Source organism: Oncorhynchus mykiss, chromosome 1, assembly GCF_057628025.1.
Source record: "Oncorhynchus mykiss isolate SJ-2025 chromosome 1, ASM5762802v1, whole genome shotgun sequence".
Taxonomy (NCBI): domain Eukaryota; kingdom Metazoa; phylum Chordata; class Actinopteri; order Salmoniformes; family Salmonidae; genus Oncorhynchus; species Oncorhynchus mykiss.
This window is the reverse complement of record NC_143022.1, coordinates 32898788-32922906: the sequence shown is the minus strand read 5'-3', so window position 1 is coordinate 32922906 and position 24119 is coordinate 32898788. Positions and strand designations below refer to the sequence as shown.

The 24119-nt window shown below is 43.0% G+C and overlaps 1 protein-coding gene across 10 annotated transcripts in view; it reads left to right on the top strand.

The window, feature by feature from the left end:
* LOC110521059 (S phase cyclin A-associated protein in the endoplasmic reticulum) overlaps positions 1 to 24119 on the top strand; it is an 89875-nt gene that overhangs the window by 37248 nt on the left and 28508 nt on the right. For all 10 annotated transcript variants that reach the window (XM_090227839.1, XM_021598504.3, XM_021598492.3 and 7 more), the window contains 3 exons: positions 1839 to 1901; positions 2031 to 2157; positions 11710 to 11825. In XM_090227839.1, the coding sequence (XP_090083965.1) occupies positions 1839 to 1901; positions 2031 to 2157; positions 11710 to 11825 (306 nt within the window). The remainder of the gene's footprint in view (positions 1 to 1838; positions 1902 to 2030; positions 2158 to 11709; positions 11826 to 24119) is intronic.

Genomic DNA, 24119 nt, shown 5'->3' with positions numbered 1-24119 from the left:
ACTGATACACAATACCCCATTATGGAATTATGTTTTTCAATTTTTTACCAATAAATTGAAAGTGAAAAGCTGAAATGTAAAGTCAATAACTATTCAACCACTTTGTTATGGCTAGTCTAAATAAGTTCAGAAGTAAAAATGTGCTTAGCAAAGTCACATAAGTTGCATGGATTCATTCTGTGTTAAAAAATATCGGTTTAAAAAAACATGATTTTTGAATGACTACCCCACGCATACAATTATCTTTAAGGTCCCTCAATTGAGTAGTGAATTTCAAGCACAGATTCAACCACAAAGACCAGAGAAGTTTTTCAATGCCTTTGCATAAAAGGGCACCGATTTTGGTTTAAAAATAAATAAATAAAAGAAAAAACTCCCTTTGAGCATGGTGAAGTTATTAATTGGGCTTTGAATGGTGTGTAAATACTCCCAGTCACTACAAAGATAGTTGTCCTTCCTAACACAGTTGCCGGAGAGGAGCGAAACTGCTCGGGTATTAAACCATGATGGGGATTTTAAAACAGTTTAATGGTTGATATGAGAGAACTGAGGATGGATCAACAACATTGTTGTTACTCAACAATATTAACCTAAATGACACAGTGAAAAGAAGGAAGCCTGTACACAATAGAAATGTTCCAAAACACCCTGTTTTCAAAAAGGCATTTATTAATACTGCGAATATTATTATTTTTATTTTTTTTAAAGCTAACTTTGAATACAAAGTGTTATGTTTGGGAAGAATCCAACACAACACGTCACAGAGTACCACTCTTCATATTTCCAAGCATAGTGGTGGCTGCATCATGTTATAGGTATGCTTGTCATTGCAAGGACTTGCAAGTTTTTTTTTTTTTTTTTATGATAAAAAGAATACAGCTAAGCACAGGCAAAATCTTTCAGAAAACCTGGTTGACACTGGGAGACAAATTCACCTTTCAGCAGGACAATTACCTAAACCACAAGGCCAAATCTACACTGAAGCTGCTTACCAAGATGATGATACATTTCTGACTGTTGGTCATTTGAGATATTTCTCTGAGGGATAAATGTTTGCTAATTAACCTTAGAAATAGTAAACATTGGTTACTCCCTAGTCAGTTTACCTAAAGCTTTTGACTTCGCTGGGACTACACAACCTTTTATTTCTGGGTTTAATTCTGAGCTGGATTGACAGTGTTTATGATCTCCTCTATCTAGCTGATGCTAATGACTTTAGCCTTGTTCTGTCAGAATACGTCTGGTCCTCTGGGGAAGCTCCACCTGTCCTCTTCTGGGATCTGTTAGTTTATCAGCTGCTTCCTGACCGTAAGACCTTATGTCTGTTACTGGGATCAATAATAGCTCTTATCTGCTCTGGGATGCTAACTGACTGACTGATGGACCGAGATGTTCTGTGTGCTACTAGTAGAGCCTGTCTTCTTTGCCATTTCTGCTGGTCTAATGCCACAGAGAACAGTCCTGATGACCTCCATAATCTGTGAATGTCCAGGATTCAAAACACTGATGTATTTGCTACCCAAGTTAAAGCATACCATTCATATTTATTTAACAATACAGTTGAACAGAGAATGTGATATGCCATTGTAAAGTGATGAGGGTGGAATGTCATTATGAATGAAAATAGCAGGTTGCAATGAGGCACTATGCCCCTGTAGAATTAATGCAACATTATTTTGAGCCAAGTTACTGGGGGGAAAGTTGACAGGCAAAATAAACACTCAGTCTTAACCTGACCTTTTTCTGTTCCTTCAGACTTTTCATCCTCCCCTGCATTTTTAATGAAAGCTGGGGCACTCTTTTCCTCTTATTCAAAGAGTTCTTCTGTTCCTCTGTAGGGCAAAGGAGTATGAGACGTCAATGGAGGCAAAGACAGTCCCCGACTCCCCATACAAGGCCAAGTAAGTTCCAACTACACGTTTATGCATTCTATCTCTTCTATTTAACTGTAGTGATACAATGATAATTATGCGTGGATGAATAGATGGATGAATGACAGGACTTAACCTCTCCCCTCTCTTCCTCCCCAGGCTCCAGCGTCTGGTGAAGGACTTGGTCAAGCAGCTCCAGGGCCAAGACAGTGGTCAGTGGGCCAACACCAGGGTGTCAGGCCTGGACAGAACCCTGGGAGAGATCTCCCGCATCCTGGAGAAACAGGTACATCACTAACACCTAGCTGTAACACACTACTGAGACTTGCTCCTTGTCTGCTTGTCTGCCATTCTGTCAGAGCTTAGAGTCAGAGTGTGGAGCGGTGTTAGGGAGGGAGGGGGGCAGTTCTCTCAACTGCGTTCTGTTTGGCTGCAGCTCTATCTGTGTGTCTCTCAGTCCTAGTGTAGAGTATCAGTTACTCCCCAACTCCTTGCCCGGGGTTATTTGTAATGCAGGCCAGATTAGCTATGTGTTTTCATTGGCCACATGTTACTAATAGAGGAGCTACCCATCACTGGACAGGCAAACATTTGTATGCTTCAGAAGTATTTGTGGGTTTATACAATTACATAAGGTTTTCCTAGAAGATGTAATCCAAAGGATCTCAAGTTACAATGGAATATAGGCAGGAGTCTTCAGCTTTTTCTCGCCCAGGGACCCGCTCCCAGGCAAACCATCGACCCAGGGACCCTCATCATACGTTAGCAAAAAAATCTACAAAATCATCAGTCGAATGATAATGGCAAGGAGGAGTAATTAACCTTTTTAAATGAATAGATTTGGTAGATGGTTCTTTATTATTTTGACCTTCCCATATCACAATTGGAAGAGGAAGTGTAAATTCTAACATAGTCTATAAGCTCGAAAGGTAACTCAAACACATTTTCGCTAAGAGCAGCTGTGTAGCTGGTTAAACAAAGGTTACAAAGGTCCAAGTCAAGAAAGCTTACCAGCATCCAGCTGCAGTTATCACACTGGTAGCCTATTTATTCATGGATGCTTCTAAATGTGTTTATTATATTGGTAGAAATATTCGGAAAAACATTTAAATAAATAAAAGAAAACATTTGTGCCCCCCCCCCCCCTTCCCCCCCGCTCATTGCCTCGGGTTGCGGATCCCTGGTTGAAAACCCATAATATAAGGTAGTCCATTGACTGTCAATGCTTATCGAGAAAGCTATGAATGACAGACATTGATGACAACAGTTGACTTAAATCAATGTTAGGAATATAAGAGAGACCCACTGTAGAAGATAGGCTTCGTTGGATGGCATTTTAAGGAGTTGAACTGAGTTCTATTGACAGTGAAGCCCCAGCACACCCAGTGTGTGTTCATCAATAAGGAGGATGAATGGAGCACCTGTCACTGTGTTTGTGAAGGGCTGAACATACAGTGAGTGACAAGCCATCATTCTCCTGCCAAGGTTCAAGGTATCATAAAGCACACTGTGCATTTTGGTGGGCGGGAGGATAGAGAGATGATGGTGTCTGGTCCTTGACAGGGGGAGGGGTGGAGAGGCTATTACTGAATTTCCCCAGAGGGAGAGAGAGGTGGCAAGGGTGGGTGGCACAGCACAGCAGCACAGTGTAATTGGAGAGGAGGAGTCCAGTGTGATGGTGTTCAAGCTGTCGCTAACAGGGGGGGCTCCTCCCCTCAGCTCCATACTCTCCCTATGGGAGGTCAGGGGTCACTGGGCCAGGAGCCCTCCTCCATTCAACACTGGGGTTGGTAGGTCAGCCAACTCTGTTTGGGCTTTACCGTGTGGTTAAAGCTCTTCACATATTTATAGAGCATTAAAACAATTGAGGAAAGCCCTACTCTGCATTAGTTTTGGTTGTGTAGAGGGGTGGAAGAGCTTAATCTAGACTTCATTCAGTATGACTGTTAAACTCCCCCGTTAGCCCAGCCCAGAGCAGAGTGAGGCCTGGACTGAGGGGGGTGGGGTGGGACATGGGGGCCAGCCTGTGAACCAGCCTGGGAGGCACTTCCTCCTCTAATCCCTGGACAAAGTCAAATAAATATAGTCTCCGTCAGCATGGGTGTCTGCCCCCTGAGTCGGGACCGTTTAGATTATTTGACCTAACAAGCATCTCTCGTGTGTAATTGACTCACCTAGAGATTTGTTTTTCTCTACGATATCTGATTCAGTCTCCACTTTCTCTGCTAATTCCTTAGACAACACCCAACACTCCCCCCTCCAAAGCAGCCTTAGTCAGGCTAACCACCCCCCTCGCTGCTGCTCTCTGGGCTGGGCCTAGTCGCCGACCCCAGCACGCCTCTCCCTCTGTGACCACTAATGGTTTATTTTGTGTCAAACTAGATCTTTTTGTTGGGGAGTGGAGAGCTTTTCCTCTCTATCATTTTTCTCCAGTATAATTTCTTAACTTTCTCCTCTCTTACCTTGGTAATGAGCTCACATATTTACACACTGGCCCAAATGTTTCTCACTGCTTTCAAATAAAGGCTGGCCTGAGATGGACAGCGTTTATGACACTTGAGGGACTGTCAGAAACACTGCACTCTGAGAATGGAGACTGTATTTACATTTTCATTTGCCAGCTGTCATGGGCTGGTTGGGCTCCCCTTCGTAGCCAACCAGTGACTGGTTCTACCTGGGATGTGGAGGTGGGGGAATGGAGTAGCAGAGTAACAACAATATGGGGCCTGAAGGAGCCTGCCTAAAGTTGACGGATGCAGCCAAGATCAGCTGTGTCCAGATTTTGTGAAAGGCCCAAGTTCCTGAGTGGTACAGCGGTCTAAGGCACAGCATCTCAGTGCAAGAGGCATCATTTCAGTCCCTGGTTCGAATCCAGGCTGTATCACATCCGGCCGTGATTTGGAGTCCCATAGGGTGGCACACAATTGGCCCAGCGTCGTCCGGGGTAGGCCATCATTGTTAATAAGATTTTGATCTTAACTGACTTGTCTAGTTAAATAAAGATAAAATATACACTACCGTTCAAAAATGTAGGGTCACTTAGAAATGTCCTTGTTTTTGAAAGAAAAGCACAATTTTTGTCCATTTAAAATAACATCAAATTGATCTGAAACACAGTGTAGACATTGTTAATGTTGTAAATGACTATTGTAGCTGGAAACAGCTGATTTTTTTTAATGGAACATCTACATAGGTGTACAGAGGCCCATTATCAGCAACCATCACTCCCGTGTTAAAGCCAGTTTGAGCTGTTCTGTGAAGGGAGAAGTACACAGCGTTTTACGAGATCTTCAGTTTTTGGCAATTAAAACCAAGGACATTTCTAAGTGACTCCAAACTTTTGAACGGTAGTATATACAGTTGAAGTTGGAAGTTTAAATACATACACTTAGGTTGGAGTCATTAAAACTCATTTTTCAACCACTCCACAAATTTCTTGTTAACAAACTATAGTAATGGCAAGTCGGTTAGGACATCTACTTTGTGCAAGACAAGTAATTTTTCCAACAATTGTTTACAGACAGATTATTTCACATATAATTCACTGTATCACAATTCCAGTGGATCAGAAGTTTACATACACTATGATGACTTAAAACAGCATTGAAAATTCCAGAAAAGGATGTCATGGCTTTAGAAACTTCTGATCGGCTAATTGACATCATTTGAGTCAATTGGAGGTGTACCTGTGGATGTATTTCAAGGCCTACCTTCAAACTCAGTGCCTCTTTGTTGACATCATGGGAAAATCAAAAGAAATCAGCCAAGACCTCAGAAGAAAAAGTGTAGACCTCCACAAGTCTGGTTCATCCTTGGGAGCATTTTCCAAACGCCTGGAGGTACCACGTTCATCTGTACAAACAATAGTACGCAAGTATAAACACCATGGGACCACGCAGCCGTCATACCTCTCAGGAAGGAGACTCATTCTGTCCTAGAGATGAACGTACTTCGGTACGAAAAGTGCAAATCAATCCCAGAACAACAGCAAAGGACTTTGTGAAGATGCTGGAGGAAACCGGTACAAAAGTATCTATATCCACTGTAAAACGAGTCCTATATCGACATAACCCGAAAGGCCGCTCAGCAAGGAAGAAGCCACTGCTCCAAAACCGCAATGAAAAAGCCAGACCACAGTTTGCAACTGCACATGGGGACAAAGATCATAATTTTTGGAGAAATGTCCTCTGGTCTGATGAAACAAAAATAGAACTGTTTGGCCATAATGACCATTGTTTATGTTTGGAGGAAAAAGGGGGAGGCTTGCAAACCGAAGTACACCATCCCAACCGTGAAGCACAGGGGTGGCAGCATCATGTTGTGGGGGTGCTTTGCTGCCGGAGGGACTGGTGCACTTCACAAAATAATGGCTTCATGAGGCAGGATAATTATGTGGATATATTGAAGCAACATCTCAAGACATCAGTCAGGAAGTTAATAAAGCTTGGTTGCAAATGGGTCTTCCAAATGGACAATGACCCCAAGCATACTTCCAAAGTTGTGGCAAAATGGCTTAAGGACAACAAAGTCAAGATATTGGAGTAGCCATCACAAAGCCCTGACCTCAGTCCTATAGAAAATGTTTGGGCAGAATTGAAAAGGTGTGTGCGAGCAAGGAGGCCTACAAACCTGACTCAGTTGCACCAGCTCTGTCAGGAGGAATGGGCCAAAATTCACCCAACTTATTGTGGGAAGCTTGTGGAAGGCTCTCCAAAACGTTTGACCCGAGTTAAACAATTTAAAGGCAATGCTACCAAATACTAATTGAGTGTATGTAAACTTCTGACCCACTAGGAATGTGATGAAAGAAATAAAAGCTGAAATAAATCATTCTCTCTACTATTATTCTGACATTTTACATTCAAAATAAAATGGTGATCCTAACTGACCTAAGACAGTGATTTTTTTTTACTAGGATTAAAAGTCAGGAATTGTGAAAAACTGAGTTTACATACACCTTAGCCAAATACATTTAAACTTCTGACTTCAACTGTATATATTTGATTCCTTTACACTGAATGCAATTCTCACCTTAGACTAGTATAGTGGTCCTGTAGATGAAAATCACAATTTTCTCAATTCCTCACCCCCTTGGGGAGGGTTTTCTTTGTTCCCCTTGGCTTAGATTGGGAGTGTTACGTGTGTCCATAAACAAACATTTGAGAAAGTAGATCTAAGGAACTTGTCAGAGACTAGGAGAACTAAACTGACATGATGGACAAGTGTGTCAGGAAACGTATTATTATTCCACGATAGTCTGGTCCGGGGCTCACATTAAGCATTCAAATTGATGAATTAGTAGTTTTTCATGTGCTGGGGGCGGAAAAAATGCAATACAATTACATATCGGGATATTATTTTTGATTGTATATCATATCAAATAGTTTTGACAATATCACAATAGTATTTTTTTGCGCTAGTTTGCTGTACCTGCACAAGAATTCCAGTATTTTTCCTTCATAGCTTGTTTTCTTCACAGCTTGTTTTCTATCTACTTTTTAAATAGGGAGCAAAATAGTTTTCAGCAATATATTTGGAACGTCGAATCGTAATAATCACAGTATCGAATCGCAATACATACAGTATCGCCACCTAAATATTGTGATAATATTGTATCGTGAGTCCCTGGCAATTCCCAGCCTTAGTTTTTTCACAACCAGGTTAATTACAAATATTTTTTTAAGAAATTGCATATTTTGTGATGATTAGTATAATTCTTGTATTTTTTGGGGGGGCTAGGGATAAGGATTATTATACTCCAATGACTTTCAATACTCATGTTGTCTATACAATAAGTGTCAAGATTTGAATTCTAAGTTTATGTTTATTTAAGCTAGTCTTGAAAGCTATTGGACTACCCCAGAAACATGTATTTAAATACATGGTTCTGGATTAGCCTACTGTAGTTGATTTGGAATGTCGCCATACCTTTTTACCATAACAACTAAATAATACCAGGTAACTACAATTATTTGCTTCCATCCTTGAAGGATTTTACTACAATAAATGAATAGGCAGACTTACGTTGGCCAGAATATTACCCATTCATATTACCTGTATTGTGAGTTCAGAAGGAGTAATATATTATGTATCAGATGGACTAAAGCCTTTGTTGTTGCTGCCAAAGTGAGTAAAAAAAGTCAGGGAAATCATTTCATTTGACAACATGTTTCTGACCTAACCAGGACAGATTTGCTTGAAGTCTATGAATATGCCCTTTTAGTATTTTAGTTCATATGTTCCAAGGATGGCTTACTCTTTGTAACTTTAATCGGGGTCATACATTGAAATCCCTCTGTGTTGTAGTTCCTCCATAGGCTGTGGTTTCTGTGGTGCGTCTGATTTTGCGCCTCACTAGTCCCTAATGAATGTCAGTCCAATTTATAGAATAAATTCCACCAGACTTGTTTCCCATTTACAGTCTCTCAACCAATCATCCTTCTTTATTGTACCAAACAGCATTCCATTACACCCGATAAACATACAAACTCTTACTCTCTCTAAATGTTTACCCCAGCAGTCTTGTTGTGGTTTCTCACTCCTCTCGTACATGCTGATGCTGGTTTAGATTACTCAACTTTGTTTACTCCTCACAGGTTTTTTTTTGCAAGTTTATGTCTTAGTCATGGTCCAAGATGAAATGCATGTACGGAAGTGTATGTCTGCCCCGCTCACTCCATCTGTTATTTTGCGTGATGGGAAAACCAGTTTGAGGCTGTCCTGTGTCACACCCATAATGAACTCCCAAGTCAGTTGTTCCCCAGCGTCTGTTGGTGGGGCCAGAGGATCGGGGCTTTCCCCTCCTGTGTATCCCCTCCTCCCTGTCTTTGTGTCTAATTAGAGTGGCTGGTGGGAGGTAACTACAAAGAGATGTCCTGCTGGCCCTCCCTCTCTCTCCCTCTCATCCCAAAAGCACCTCTGTCACAGACACAGGAATTAGCAGCTGACTGGCCTTCTGATTAGCTGGGGTAATAATGGTCACCAGGGGTAATAATTGTTTAAGATTCCTCCAGCTGTATAATTCAGTTTGGACTCGGCTGTCTGTCCTTGCCCCCTCACCTTTCCTCAAGTCTTCAGTCATGTTGGGGGTTTCTCTCTAGAATAAATGAGCCCCTCATCATATTACACTGACATCAGTGTCTGCTCCTGAGTGGGGCAGTAGTCTAAGGCACTGCATCTCAGTGCTAGAGGGTTCACTACAGACCCTGGTGCGATTCCAGGCTGTATCCCAACCGGCCATGATTGGGAGGGTCATAGGGCGGCGCACAATTGGCCCAGCATCGTCCGGGTTAGGGTTTGGCCGGGGTAGGCCATCATTGTAAATAAGAATTTGTTCTGAACTTACATGCCTAGTTAAATAAAGGTTAAATAAATAAAAGTTTGGCAAGCAGGGAGTGACAGGATGCAGACAGATCTCACACTGCTTCATAGGAACATGGAATGGGAGATTAAGTGAGATGTATCTTTGTCTGTCAGTGCAGGATAGTGCTGTGTTACAACATTTTGGTTTTCATTCAGGAGCGAGTGTTGAGCCTCTATCAACAGGCAGTCACTGTCACCTTGTTTCAGTGTGTACAGCCACTGTCACCTTGTTTCAGTGTGTACAGCCACTGTCCCTAATCATATACAAACAGACTTTCTGTTGCCTCTCTCTGATGTGGCTTGTTGAAAAGATCTATCAAATGCAGATGTTGTGACCATGACTTTGGAACCAGAAGCCTGTTGGCTATATGAAATAATCATTTGGCAACAATAGATACAACAGTTACTACATCACACATCCTATGGAGATCTCACCTTAACGTTGTTATACAGTTCCCAGCGTGGTTCAAGGGGTTATTTAATGAACAACAGCTTTATTGTTTCCCTGTATGACTTAGTTACTGTACCTGAAAAGTAAGTTCCAGAGGGTTCAGTTTAATATGGCGTGTAATTCCGCTGTTCTTTAGTTCTTGCAGTTGAAATGTTATTCTTCATTGATCTGGAACAGGAAGGCCTATTATTCCTGCTCTGCTCTACTGCCATCCACCGTACTGAGGCAGCAGAGTATAAAGTCTTAAAGCTAGAGAAACACCACAGAGAGGACCACTCACTGAATACTGTACGGTTTCCTGCACCGATAACACCAATATTGATAGCCTAGATCTGATGGTGTGCTTTTGAGAAATGAATGATTTATATCTCCACATCAGCAGATAGGTCTCCTCTTGGTCCTCTCTGGTAGGGATGCCATGGTTATTGCAGACGTAGACTGCCTTAAGATGTTGCCTAAAATGATTGGAGGTTAATCCTCTCCACCCATTCTTCTTCTTTTCCATCGCCACAGCAGATTGATCTGTCAGGCTGCCAAGGCAGACGCAGCCAAGATGTCCCAGTCTGGCTTTAACGTCAGACAGCCAGGACTGGGCAGGTCCCAGTTAACTCCCTTAGAAGACCATTTGATTACTACCATGAAAGAGCTGCCTTTTTCTCATTTAGCCCAGAAGCTTTTAGATGGGCGTGTTGATGGGTGAGTTAAGAGTGGGTTAAACCCAGCTCAGTGCTAGAGACCATCGTGATTTAAGTATGAAGAGTGTTGGTAACCTCCACAAAAGGAGGTTGGTCTCTTACAAACAGAATACAACCACACACGGTGCTGATTGGACCATTGGAGAGATTTCTATAATCCTCAGTGCAGGAGCTTTTCTGGTGTGCTTTTCAGTGTGTTGGTCCAAAATACTTTAACCCTAGCCGAGTTCAGTGTTTACTTGTCACCGGATCCTGAGGACTTGTGCCTTGGCACTCCATGTGAGTGACAGATGAAGGGCTTATATATAATTTTGCAAAGCGCTTCCTCAATGTGTTCAGGCTTGTTGGCAAACCCCTTATCTGTGGAACAAAAACACGTTGAAGTGCTTGGATATAGAGGCTGTCACACTACCTGGGAGACGGTGACCTCATTAGGTGTAGAAGCAACCTCCAGTGTACCTCCGTCCGTCCTTGCGTGATGTGGTGAGGTGTGCACCCCCCTGGCTGTTCCGTCCGTGTGAGGAAAGCCCTCCATCAGCACCCACTCCTCCCCTGATGCCCTGCAGCCCCTATCCTCCCGGTCGACCCAGGCACTAACATGCCTGATAGCAGCCACTTGCTCTGGGCTTTGGAGCTGTTGATTTATGGGACTGTGTAGCTGCAGCAGCATCTGACCAAATGCCAAGAGTTCTGACTCGTTTCTCCTATCCTAACAGCAGGGCACGGCCCTCTTCTTATTTAGGGCCCGTTTGATCGCTAGATCTATGACTCACTCTATGGACCACTGTATTGTGTTAGACATGTTGATCAGTTTAATGATGAAAATTGTTTACTATACATTTTAAATCCCATGTGCTAGCCTCAGCTGGGTGCACTACCTCGGTCAGAGTTATAGCTGTTTTCATATTGGAATAAATAAACAGTCAATTCAGCATGTATCCAAGACTCTTATCTTGATTGATGATTTTCTTTAGTAGTTTTTGTTTGATTTCTCAGTTATTTACTTGTCTAGAGTCTCTCCTCGGCCTGTGTTTGTGAGCACAGACCACCCTGGTTTTGTGTGTGTGTGTGTGTGTGTGGAGTTCTGCAGAGTAACTGTCCTCTACTGAGACTTGGCTGGCGTGGGGGTGGAGCTGGGGTTGTGCACTTTTGAGATTTAACAGGAATGCTTTGGGGATCGCTGTGTTTTTCAGATTTCACTCCCAACTCCCCTTTGGAAGTGGGGGATGAGGGGAAAAGAGCCGTTGGGTCCTCAGTGAGAGCAACGTGATACCCTTGTCCATCCGGCTCCCTGTTACCTGACTGCGGTTCTTGTTCTCTCCCTCCACAGAACAATGAAGATCAAGTGGCATTCCAGGTGGGAGGGGGACTTTCTACTCTGGAACAGATTCTGCAGGTAGTCACTGCAACCTCCACCCCCACCGCAGTCTCACGCATTCCAATCAAGTGAGTTCCAGCTTTTACATTCAAATACAGCTAACCTAGTCTCCACGCACACTGTCTTTTGATACACTATCTATTCAGATTAGAGGGTTTTACACAAACTACACTATATATACAAAAGTATGTGGACACCCCTTCAAATTAGTGGATTCGGCTATTTCAGCCACACCCGCTGCTGACAGGTGTATAAAATTGAGCATACAGCCATGCAATCTCCATAGGTAAACATTGACATGGCCTTACTGAAAAGCTCAGACATTCAACGTGGCACCGTCATGAGATGCCACCTTTCCAGCAAGTCAGTTCGTCGGATTTCTGCCCTGCTAGTGCTGTTATTGTGAAGTGGAAAAGTCTAGGAACAACAACGGCTCAGCCACAAAGTGGTAGGCCACACAAACTCACTGAACGGGACGTCGAGTGCTGAAGCGTGTAGCTTGTAAAAATAGTCTGTCCTTGTTTGTAACACTCACGACCGAGTTCCAAACTGCCTCTGGAAGCAACGTCAGCACAATAACTGTTCGTCTGGAGCTTCATGAGATGGCTTTTCATGGCCGAGCAGCCGCACACAAGCCTAAGATCACCATGCTCAATGCCAAGTGTTGGCTGGAGTGGTATAAAGCTTGCCGCCATTGGACTCTGGAGCAGTGGAAACATGTTTTCTGGAGTGATGAATCACGCTTCACCATCTGGCAGTCCGACAGGCTTTGGCGGATGCCAGGAGAATGCTACCTGCCCGAATGCATAGTGCCAACTATAAAGTTTGGATGAGGAATAATGATTTTGGGCTGTTTTTCATGGTTCGTGCTAGGCCCCTTACTTCCAGTGAAGGGAAATCTTAACGCTACAGCATACAATGACATTCGAGACGATTCTGTGCTTCCAACTTTGTGTGGCAATAGTTTGGGGAAGGCTCATTTCTGTTTCAGCATGACGATACCCCTGTGTAAAAAGCGAGGTCGATACAGAAATCGTTTGTTGAGATCGGTGTGTAAGAACATGACTGGCCTGCACAGAGCCCTGATCCTCAACCCCATCGAAATCCTTTGCGATGAATTGGAACGCCGACTGCGAGCCAGGCCTAATCGCCCAACATTGGTGCCCGACCTGCTTTTGTGGCTGAAAGTCCCCGCAGCAATTTTCCCAAATCTAGTGGAAAGTCTTCCCAGAAGAGTAGAGGCTGTTATCGCAGCAAAGGGACACCAACTCCATATTAATGCCCATGGTTTTTGAAAGAGATGACGAGCAGGTGTCCACATACTTTTGGTCAAGTAGTGTATAATGACACTATGTTTTAATACAAATTGGTCATGAAGTGTATGTGGCTGCTGCTTGTGGCTCTGTGAGGGTCATCGTCATTGGTCATAATGCATCTTGCTGACCTCTCGTGATGTCACCTCTGCTGAGACAGCTGTGAGGAAGTGTACGGGATGTCAAATTACTTTGGCTGGAACCTCCACGGTCCCCATACAATACAACTTCATGAATCCATTGAAATTGACATTTTGTAATTTTTTGTCCTTTTTCCATCCCCATCCCCATATTCCCATACTCTTCACAACCAATATCCTGGCCTATTGCTGCTCTCATGAGTCATGAGCCGACATTTCACTGTCTGTCGTCCAACCGGACCTCCACTTAAAACCCATGAGCCTTACCAGCTGCTGTGTAAGCCTCTAAAGACATGTTCCACACTCTGACCTCCGTGACAGCTCTCCTCTGTTTACAATTTGTGATGTTTTTGCAATTGCGTAAAGTGAGTGAGGTAACCTCAACCCTTCCTTTTATTTCTCTGTTTATAGTGCTCGTATCTCAATCAATACTTTCAGAATGGATCATGAATAATAATGCACCCTTTTTGAAGGAGAAAGGGATTACATTTTGGTCATCTATTTTGTGTTCATTCTTTTCTGTTGATATACAGAAAGGCCATGTGTCTAATCCATCAGAAGGACTCTGTCGTGGTTTTGAGTTGTGGGTCTGGAGTTAGTGTGGCCTGCCAGTAGATAACCTCGAAGAGACCGCCATTCTCACAACACTGGAACTCTCTAATGGACTGGAATGGCCTCTCTCCTACACTCATTAGCATTTACTGTTTCCCAAACCTCTACTAATGGACAAATGCTTCTTAAATTTCTAATGCTTTTAAATATGGCCATCTCGTGTTTATAGATTTTTTTTAAATAAAAAAATGATTCACTCCATCACTAATCCTGGAGAATTTGAAGCAGACTTCCGTATCGTGAGGAATTTTATTAACTTAAATTGGGTGGACAGGTTTTTACTTGTAGGTAGCTAGGAGTCTTTAGCTCACAATTGGACTGTTTCTTCTTGTTGAAGCGGGAGACTACACCCACACTCACTGTTGTTCCTACGCTTTGAGACAGCCACTTGGCGTACAGAGGAAGAGGAGTTGAATAAGATCAGAGGTACTTATTTCATCCTCTGCCGGGCTCCTAGTCCAATCCAGAGCTGAAGTGTGCCATGTCTAGTGACAAAGGAATGGCCTCCCTGTTACCTTCTTTCAGGACTCAATTACCACCTTGTCTGAACATGTTGAAAATAACTTCTTCAGATCTTCTAGAAATATACATAAGACTGAGGACAACTTTCAAGCATGAAGGGGCAGGTCACTCCTGTGGGGTCATCACAAATAGGAATGTTAGAATGTAACCTTCCTAAAGTAAAGCTCAAGAAAGTTATCCAGTTCTGTTGACAGTTCTTAGTATGTGTTCCACTTGATAAAGTGGTATTATATGTTGAATAGTACATAATAACAGTATATTCATGATGTTACCAGTTGCAAAGCAGACGACGTGTTGCCAGTTCCTGTCTACCCAGCACCTGTGGGCTCAGGTTGTGATAGGCTAGCTGTCTTTGAGCTGTCTCTGCTCTCTCTGTCCTCCATGCTATAGAGTAGAGTGCTGCCTCTACTCCTGGGGTTGTTGTTGGGCCCCTGAGAGCTATGAGCTTGGGACAGAACTTGTGATAACCCTCTTCCAGAGCACATCAACCCGTCCCCTCAGACATATCTCACCGTTGCCGCTTGCTATAGGCCACCCTCTGCCCCCAGCTGTGCCCTGGACACTATATGTGAACTGATTGCCTCCCATCTATGTTCAGAGCTCATGCTGCTAGGTGACCTAAACTGGGACATGCTTAACACCCCGGCCATCCTACAATCTAAGCTTGATGCCCTCAATCTCACACAAATGATCAATGAACCTACCAGGTACAACCCCAAATCTATAAATACGGGCATCCTCATAGATATCATCCTAACCAACCTGCCCTCCAAATACACCTCTGCTGTTTTTAAGATCTCAACGATCACTGCCTCATTTCCTGCATCCGTAATTTTTCAGGGAAGTTAGGAACCAATATACACAGCCAGTTAGGAAAGCTAAGGCTAGCTTTTTCAAGCAGAATTGTGCATCCTGTAGCACAAACTCAAAAAAGTTCTGGGACACTAAAGTCCATGGAGAATAAGAGCACCTCCTCCCAGCTGCCCACTGCACTGAGGCTAGGAAACACTGTCACCACCGATAAATCCACTATAATTGAGAATTTCAATAAGCATTTTTCTACTGCTGGCCATGCCTTCCACCTGGCTACCCCTACCCCGGTCAACAACCATGCACTCCCCACAGCAACTCGCCCAAGCCTCCCCATTTCCCCTTCACCCAAATCCAGATAGCTGATGTTCTGAAAGAGCTGCAAAATCTGGACCCCTACAAATCAGCCGGGCTAGACAATCTGGACCCTCTTTCTAAAATTATCTGCCGAAATTGTTGCAACCCCTATCACTAGCCTGTTCAACCTCTTTCGTATCATCTGAGATTCCCAAAGTTTGGAAAGCTGCCGTGGTCATCCCCCTCTTCAAAGGGGGAGACACTCTAGACCCAAACTGCTACAGACCTATATCTATCCTACCCTGCCTTTCTAAGGTCTTCGAAAGCCAAGTTAACAAACAGATTACCGACCATTTCGAATTCCACCGTACCTTCTCCACTATGCAATCTGGTCTCAGAGCTGGTCATGGGTGCACCTCAGCCACGCTCAAGGTCCTAAGTGATATCATAACCGCCATTGATAAGAGACATTACTGTGCAGCCGTACTCATCAAATCAAATTTATTTATATAGCCCTTCGTACATAAGCTGATGTCTCAAAGTGCTCTACAGAAACCCAGCCTAAAACCACAAACAGCAAGCAATGCAGGTGTTGAAGCACGTTGGCTAGGAAAAACTCCCTAGAAAGGCCAAAACCTAGGAAGAAACCTAGAGAGGAACCAGGCTATGAGGGGTGGCCAGTCCTCTTCTGGCTGTGCCGGGTGGAGATTATAACAGAACATGGCCAAGATGTTCAAATGTTCATAAATGACCAGCATGCTCAAATAATAGGTCTGGGACAGGTAGCACATCCGGTGAACGGGTCAGGATTCCATAGCCGCAGGCAGAACAGTTGAAACTGGAGCAGCAGCACGCCCAGGTAGACTGGGGACAGCAAGGAGTCATCATGCCAGGTAGTCCTGAGGCATGGTCCTCATCAACCTGGCTAAGGCTTTCGACTGTCAATCACCACATTCTTATTGGCAGACTCAACAGCCTTGGTTTCTCAAATGATTGCCTCGCCTGGTTTACCAACTACTTCTCTGATAGAGTTCAGTGTGTCAAATCGGAGGGCCTGTTGTACGGACCTCTGGCAGTCTCTATGAGGGTGCCACAGGGTTCAATTCTCAGGCCGACTCTCTTCTCTGTATACATCAATAATGTCACTCTTGCTGCTGGTGATTCTCTGATCCACCTCTACGCAGACGACACCATTCTGTATAATTCTGGCCCTTCTTTGGACACTGTGTTAACTAACCTCCAGACGAGCTTCAATGCCATACAACTCTCCTTCCGTGGCCTCCAACTGCTCTTAAATGCAAGTAAAACTAAATGCATGCTCTTCAACCGATCACTGCCCGCACCTGCCCGCCCGTCCAGCATCACTAATCTGGACGGCTCTGACATAGAATATGTGGATAACTACAAATACCTAGGTGTCTGGTTAGACTGTAAACTCTCCTTCCAGACTCACATTAAGCATCTCCAATCCAAAATTAAATCTAGAATCGGCTTTCTATTTCGCAACAAAGCATCCTTCCCTCATGCTGCCATACATATTCTCGTAATACTGACCATCCTACGGATCCTCGACTTTGGCGATGTCATTTACAAAATAGCCTCCAACACTCTACTCAACAAATTGGGTGTAGTCTATCACTGTGCCATCCATTTTGTCACCAAATCCCCATATACTACCCACCACTGCGACCTGTACGCTCTCGTTGGCTGGCCCTCACTTCACTCTTGTCGCCAAACCCACTGTCTCCAGGTCATCTACAAGTCTCTGCTAGTTAAAGCCCCGCCTTATCTCAGCTCACTGATCACCATAGCAGCACCCACCTGTAGCAAGCGCTCCAGCAGGTATATCTCACTGGTCACCCCCAAAGCCAATTCATCCTTTTGGCCACCTTTTCTTCCAGTTCTCTGCTGCCAATGACTGGAACGAACTGCAAAAATCACTGAAGCTGGAGACTCCTATCTCCCTCACTAGCTTTAAGCACCAGCTGTCAGAACAGCTCACAGATCACTGCACCTGTACATAGTCAATCTGTAAACAGCCCAACCAACTCCCTCATCCCCATACTGTATTTATTTATTTATCTTGCTCCTTTGCACCCCAGTATCTCTACTTGCACATTCATCTTCTGCACATCTACCATTCCAGTGTTTAATTGTTATATTGTAATTACTTCGCCATCATGGCCTATTTATTGCCTTAACTCCCTTAATTTATCTCATTTGCACTCACTGTATATAGACTTTTTGTTTTATTTTTTTCTACTGTATCATTGACTGTATGTTTTGTTTATTCCATGTGTAACTCTGTGTTGTTGTATAGGTCGAACTGCTATGCTTTATCTTGGCCAGGTCGCAGTTGCAAATGAGAACTTGTTCTCAACTAGCCTACCTGGTTAAATAAAGGTTAAATTAAAAACAGATATAAAATAAAAAATCAAGCCCACACTCATAATAGTCCTGTACATGGTTAAACATGTATTACACCCACATTCATTATATATAAACACACACCTTTACAATATGGGGGAAATGTAAGGGATTCAGGGCAAGGGATGAGAATATTGGGAGCCAGTGATGAGATCCAACACAAGGACATGGCCCGTCTGTCCACTAATCACTGTTGTTCATCTGGGTGGCTGTATGGCGTAATGGTCGGCGTCTGTGAGATAGACGCTAACCCCAGCGCTTGCTACATTATCTGTTTACAGTAATGCTGCCGTATTGATCGCCTCCTCTCAGATAAGCTGAGTGATTTACAAAAAAGTCAACTGCAGAGTCGGAGATGCTTGGGTAATATTACCCCCCTGGGAGGCCCACTCCTACTTGTTACCATTACATTAATGAGCTAATTCCTCTGAGGCTCGGCTAATGTCCCAGTGTAACCCTGTGGCCGCTGGATCCATGTCTAGACGAGCAGAGTAACAACTCTCATTAACATCAATATAACACAGTATAAATGATATACCAGAGATTTTTACCTGCAAAGTCATCCATAAACCAAATGGTATTGTGTGTGAAGATGATCCTTAATTGTTCTCCACCTGGATTACCTTTATCACACTCTTTCTGCAAAATTTACATATTCAAATCGCAAGGTGAGGGAGTATTTTTGAGAAAAAAATAAGAAACCTGCTAGTTGAAACAGAAAAAAATATACATCCATTGTTGGAGGAATTTTAACAATGCTCTCTCAAAATTGAAAAGGCACTCGCACATCTGAGCTATCTCTGCAGCAGGTGCATGGCAACAGTTGAATAAGATGAGAGAAAAAAGAAGAAACCCGCACATTGCTCTTGCTAGTATCACTGCTCTTTGAGCTTTACGTATCTTCTTCAAGGCCTTGCAAGTGTGAGCCCTACTCTGTGTGAATGTGTTTTCTCTTTGTGATTCTGAGTGGAGAGTGTGTTGTGCTCCCTTGGGGAGGAGGGGGCAGAGCTGTCTAAAATAAGCTGTAAATGATCACAGATCCTCACCAGGCAAAACCACAGCTTTGCTCTCTCTGCCTCTGGAGACACTTATCTTCATCATTATTATTATATGTTGAGGAAATGTTTTGCCCCAGTCTGGAGGTGTGGTTAGATGGGGGGGGGTAAACGGTGGTGCCGTTCTGGCCCTGTTTTCAATATTTATTAGCACATCCTTCCTCACTTTGGGGAAATCCCTGCATGATTTAATTAGCAAAAGCAAAGTTTCCACATCACTACTTTAACAAATCTGACACTTCTCAGATGTGTAATTCTGTCAAGGAAAGATGGATACATTCTTCAAGTATTCCAACCTTGTGTCAACTACTGTGTGTTTATGGGACATGTCCCTGTGTCTCCCAGTAGGGGTCACTGGGGAGTAGAGGAGGAGAGAGACAGGACTGGGGGGAGTTTCTCCCAGTGATGTCTGGGCTCAGCACAAGAGAAGAGAAGCTAACGTCAGAACAGACAGACAGACTGACCCACCCGAAGGGCTGAAGAGGTCGTATAACTTTTTGAGTTGTATTTGAGAGAATCGGGAGAGAACACTTGATGATACAATTCAGTTTGACTGTGGTATCTGGTATCTGTTTTATCTAAGTGTCCTCTCTGTTCTACCACATTGAAAATGAAACGGGCTTATTTTTAAGCTTTTTAGTTTTAGAGAGAGGTCTTAACTCCCGAGAAGGCTCTCAAGTGGCGCAGCGGTCTAAGGCACTGCATCTCAGTGCGAGAGGCGTCACTACAGACCCTGGTTTCGATTGTATCACAACCGGCTATGATTGGAAGTCCCTATAGGGTGGCGCACAATTATCCCAGCGTCGTTAGGGTTTGGCCGGGGTAGGCCGTCTTTGTAAATAAGAATTTGTTCTTAACCAACTTGCCTAGTTAAATAAAGGTTAAATTAAACGAATAAAAATGAATAGTCCAGTGACACTGCTATGCTAGGACACTGCATGTTAAAACACTCTTATAGTTAGTTACCCATCTCAGTCACATGACTGAGTGTATGCTGTGTAATCAAAGCTGCTACCTTAGGTTTCATTTCAGGATGTCGTTATATGGTGTGAGTGTGTGATGCATGAAAGCTCATCAGATTACTCCCAGTTCATACCCAGCCAGTGTGGAACGTCTTGGAAGCACTCAGGGTATCGGAAAGATCAACAGAAGAATCAAAGGAAGTGTCATTTAGATAGCAGTGAATGAAGGGATTGTTTGACAGCACCAGGAAATGGATTTGCTCCTCACCTTGTATTTTGGCTTAGGGTTAGTTTTCTTTCCATGAACACACATTTTCCCTGTTGAAAAGCAGGGATTCAACCTGATCTGGAAGTTGGTCAGATTTCTGCAGCATTGCCATGGTCAGGCCTGACTGGGCACATAGGAAAAGCACTGAGATGTTGGGAAACGTGAGCTTGAGGTTCAGGTGGAACGATCTCCTGCTTGATAACCCAGTAACAAAAGCATAAAGAGTCTTTTACATGGATGATGTTCTATTATCTTTGCAAGAAGGGACGACTTCTGAAAATTGGAAACATTTACCTGTAAGAGGAGTCTACCGGGTATTTTCCCAGTACCCTAAACTATTGTGCAGTTTCTGTTGTGTTTTGTTTTCTGTTTTGTCTTGAGCCCTAAGTGTTTTCTGGGATATTGGGGCAGTACTATACTGCGGGGGGTCCTGACCTGTGCTCTAATTTTTCCCTTCCCAGCCATCTGTCTATCAGCCCCTGGGATACTCTATGGATTCTGGGATGGTTTAAACTTAAGAGTTTTAATTCAGCCACAGAGATCAGTGACACTCCCAATCCCCCAGCCCCCTTGTCATGTCCGAGCCTGTCGGCCACCCACAGTGATCCCCACAGGGCTCCATGGTGTATGGTTGTCCCAGGGGGCTGGCCCAGTATACTGTGTGCTCTAGTCCAGTCTGTGTGTCTTTAGTCTCTATCTAGCCCTTTACAATAGCTCCTGTCTTGAGGTGGCTGTGTGTCTATGGCCTCATCAGAACAGGAGGGTGGTTTGCTGTGGCCGGCCGTCTGAGGTTAAGCAGTTTAGAGTAGGTGAGCAGATTGCACTGCTAATTATCTACATCTCTCCAGGCTTCTTATTCTTCTCTCTCTCTCTCCTCTCTCCTATTTCCTCTCTCTTGCTCTCTCTCCGCAACTGTATGGGCCATCAGTGGAACCTAATCCCGCGTCTACAAAATAAGGTTTCATTAATCCCAGATGAACAATGTACCTGTTGTATCTCCCGCTGGGTGTAGTCTGGCGGTTGGTGCAGGCACCAAATCCTTGGGTCCGGCAGTGGGTGTGGCATGCTGTCAAATGAGCACCCAGAGCTGTGGAGGTATGCTGCCTGTTAGGATGGACTGGCATACGTGGATCAACCAACGCCGCCTACATAGTGCATGGGTAACACGAGACGGAATAGCATGGCCCCTTACCAAATTGCTCCTCAAAATCTTTGAAATAGGCTGTCATCAAGGGGGCGCGGCGACAGATTCCAGGGACAGGGAGGATATCAGGTGTCATGCTAATTAAGCTCAATTAGGTGGGAGGGAGCTAAAGATGGATCACTGAGATTTCTCATTGCATGAGCTGCTGTAAGGACATTACTCAAACGTACCTCTGACAGTCGCCATTTGTTTAGCGGGCCTAAAACATGCCTGATTAGCTGTGTTACAAAGCAATTGCATGCTCATTACATGAGTAGTTAACTGAGTCGATTGTGAGAAGTCAGTGGAAGTTCATGACTCCAGATCTGACTCTGGTTGAGAGTGTGGTGATTAGGGTTGCAAAGCTACTGGTAATTTACCAAAGTTACCCGAATCTTCTGGAAATTGGGAAATTAACGGGTAATCTATGTAAATCTATGGTATTTTTGGTAATTTTATACATGTGTATATATATGTGTGTGTGTATGTGTGTGTGTGTGTGTGTATATATACGTGTGTGTGTATATATACGTGTGTGTATGTATGTGTCAATATTTCTTTATTGTAAATGTTAGTAGTTGGAAGAGTTGTGGAGTCAAATGAAAATAATACCATTATTGATTAGATATTTTTTTCATTAATTATTTTCTCTTGAACCATATGGTCTATCTACTAGATCTATTTATTTTTTTAAATGTGTGTGAATAGAATTTTTTTATATATTTTTTATTTATTATTCATATATAGTATAAAAAAATAGATCTGTGTCCATGAGTTTCTAGTAGATGGACCATATGGTTCAAGAGAAAATAATGAATGAAAAAAATAATTAATCAACAATGGTATTATTTTCATTGTATATATAACTTACTCCTTTATTTCAGCATGATATATATAGGATATATCATGCCAAAACCCTGATATTAAACACCTAGTTTTCACTAAATGTATGGTTTATATTTAGGATAATGTTTTACAGATTTGTCATTCTATTATATATATTTTTTTTAATCATCTTATTTGATTATTGTATTTATTTTACATGTGACGAGGCCACACAAGAAGGCCAAAGAGGATCATTTGAAGTACCAAAAAGGGCCACCAGATGTCTTGTGAAAAATTACATAAAATCCTTAAATTACCACAATTCTTGTAGTTTACCAGTAAACGTTCAAAAGTTTCCTTTAATATACCCTCCTTTTGCAAACCTAGTGGTGATTCTAATGGGAATGGAATTGAATTAAAGACTAAAATCATCAATATAATGATTGCTATAAAATAAAATGTGCATTCTATATAGTGAGTTGGATCATTTTCAGCATACATTTGCAATGTTAACTTGTACAGCAACATTTTCCTTTGGATCCATCTTGGTTCCTCTCACATGGGTTTCTTGTAGAGAATGGAAGCAGTCGACGGCTGTTTTTCTCTCTAATAAGATTAGAGTAAATAAATTAGGGATGTGCCCTTTAATCTGCTGGTTAAGAGTGGCAGCCACCTGGGGACTGGCCTCTCCCCCCATCTTCCTACATGGATAAAGACATTCTGGGCAGGGCAACCTCTATTTATACACGGTGAAGAAACAGGGTGCTATGGTTGACAGGTTTTTATGGACACTGAAGATGGTGTTTGCCTATTTCATGCGTTGCTTTTGTAGCCTAATATTTACAAGATCTTTTTTAAATATTGACCTTGCCTTTTTTTTGTAAGGTTGTCGTTCATATTCCGTTTGACTGCTCTGATGCTATCCCTCTCCTCATAATTTGTATAGCGTCTTATAGATTTCCCAGGCCTTTTCATGTCGAAGCTGTAACAGGATCAGCCCAACCCTGTCATTTGACCAGGTGACCTGACACCCTTCTATTGCGTCTTGTTTAATTCAATAAGGACACCTTACATTCCATCACAGTACCTGAAGGAATATTCATATGAAACGGACTTTCTCCCCACTGTGTCAGGCATGGGAATGACAATGTCTTGGTTTAATCTCTGTACGTTAATTGTTCTAGTTCTTTTCTATCTGCATTGTTAGTAAGGGCCTGTAAGTAAGCATTTCACTGTTAGTCTACACCTGTTGTTTACTAAGCATGTGATAAATAACATTTGATTTGATATGGACTTATTAAAAGCAGCACGGCATCAGACTGAGAGGAAAACTAGTATTTCATTCAATTGGTACCATCTTTCTAATGATGGTGGTATTATGTCAGTGAAAAATGGACTTCTTGCCGAGTTACTCAATCATGGATCTGTTTTTTGGGGGCGGGGGGGGGATCAGTCAGGCAGGCAGCCCCGGTGCTGGTCGGCTGCCCAGAGAGCACAGTTTGGTGGGGTTCTCACGTTACTTCACTCTGGCCCAATAGAGTTTGTGTTATCATTCCACTCAACCATGATGGCTGTCTTATCCTAACCACTCCATTTCAATACTTTTTTATTTGTTTTATTTTACCTTTGTTTAACTCTGCAAGTCAGTTAAGAACAAATTCTTATTTACAATGACAGCCTAGGAACAGTGGGTTAACTGCCTTGTTCAGGGGCAGAACAACATATTTTTACCTTGTCAGCTTGGGGATTCGATCTAGCAACCTTTTGGTTACTGACCCAACTCTAACCACTAGGCTACCTACCGCCCCTTATAATATACTTTATATCAATATAACATAATGAGTGTGTTTTGGTGCTTGACACATAAAACAATGTCATTAAGTAGTGATTGGCAGAAACCGGAATCAACACACCAGGTGTGGTTTGTGTTTTCTCAGGAATGTGTTGA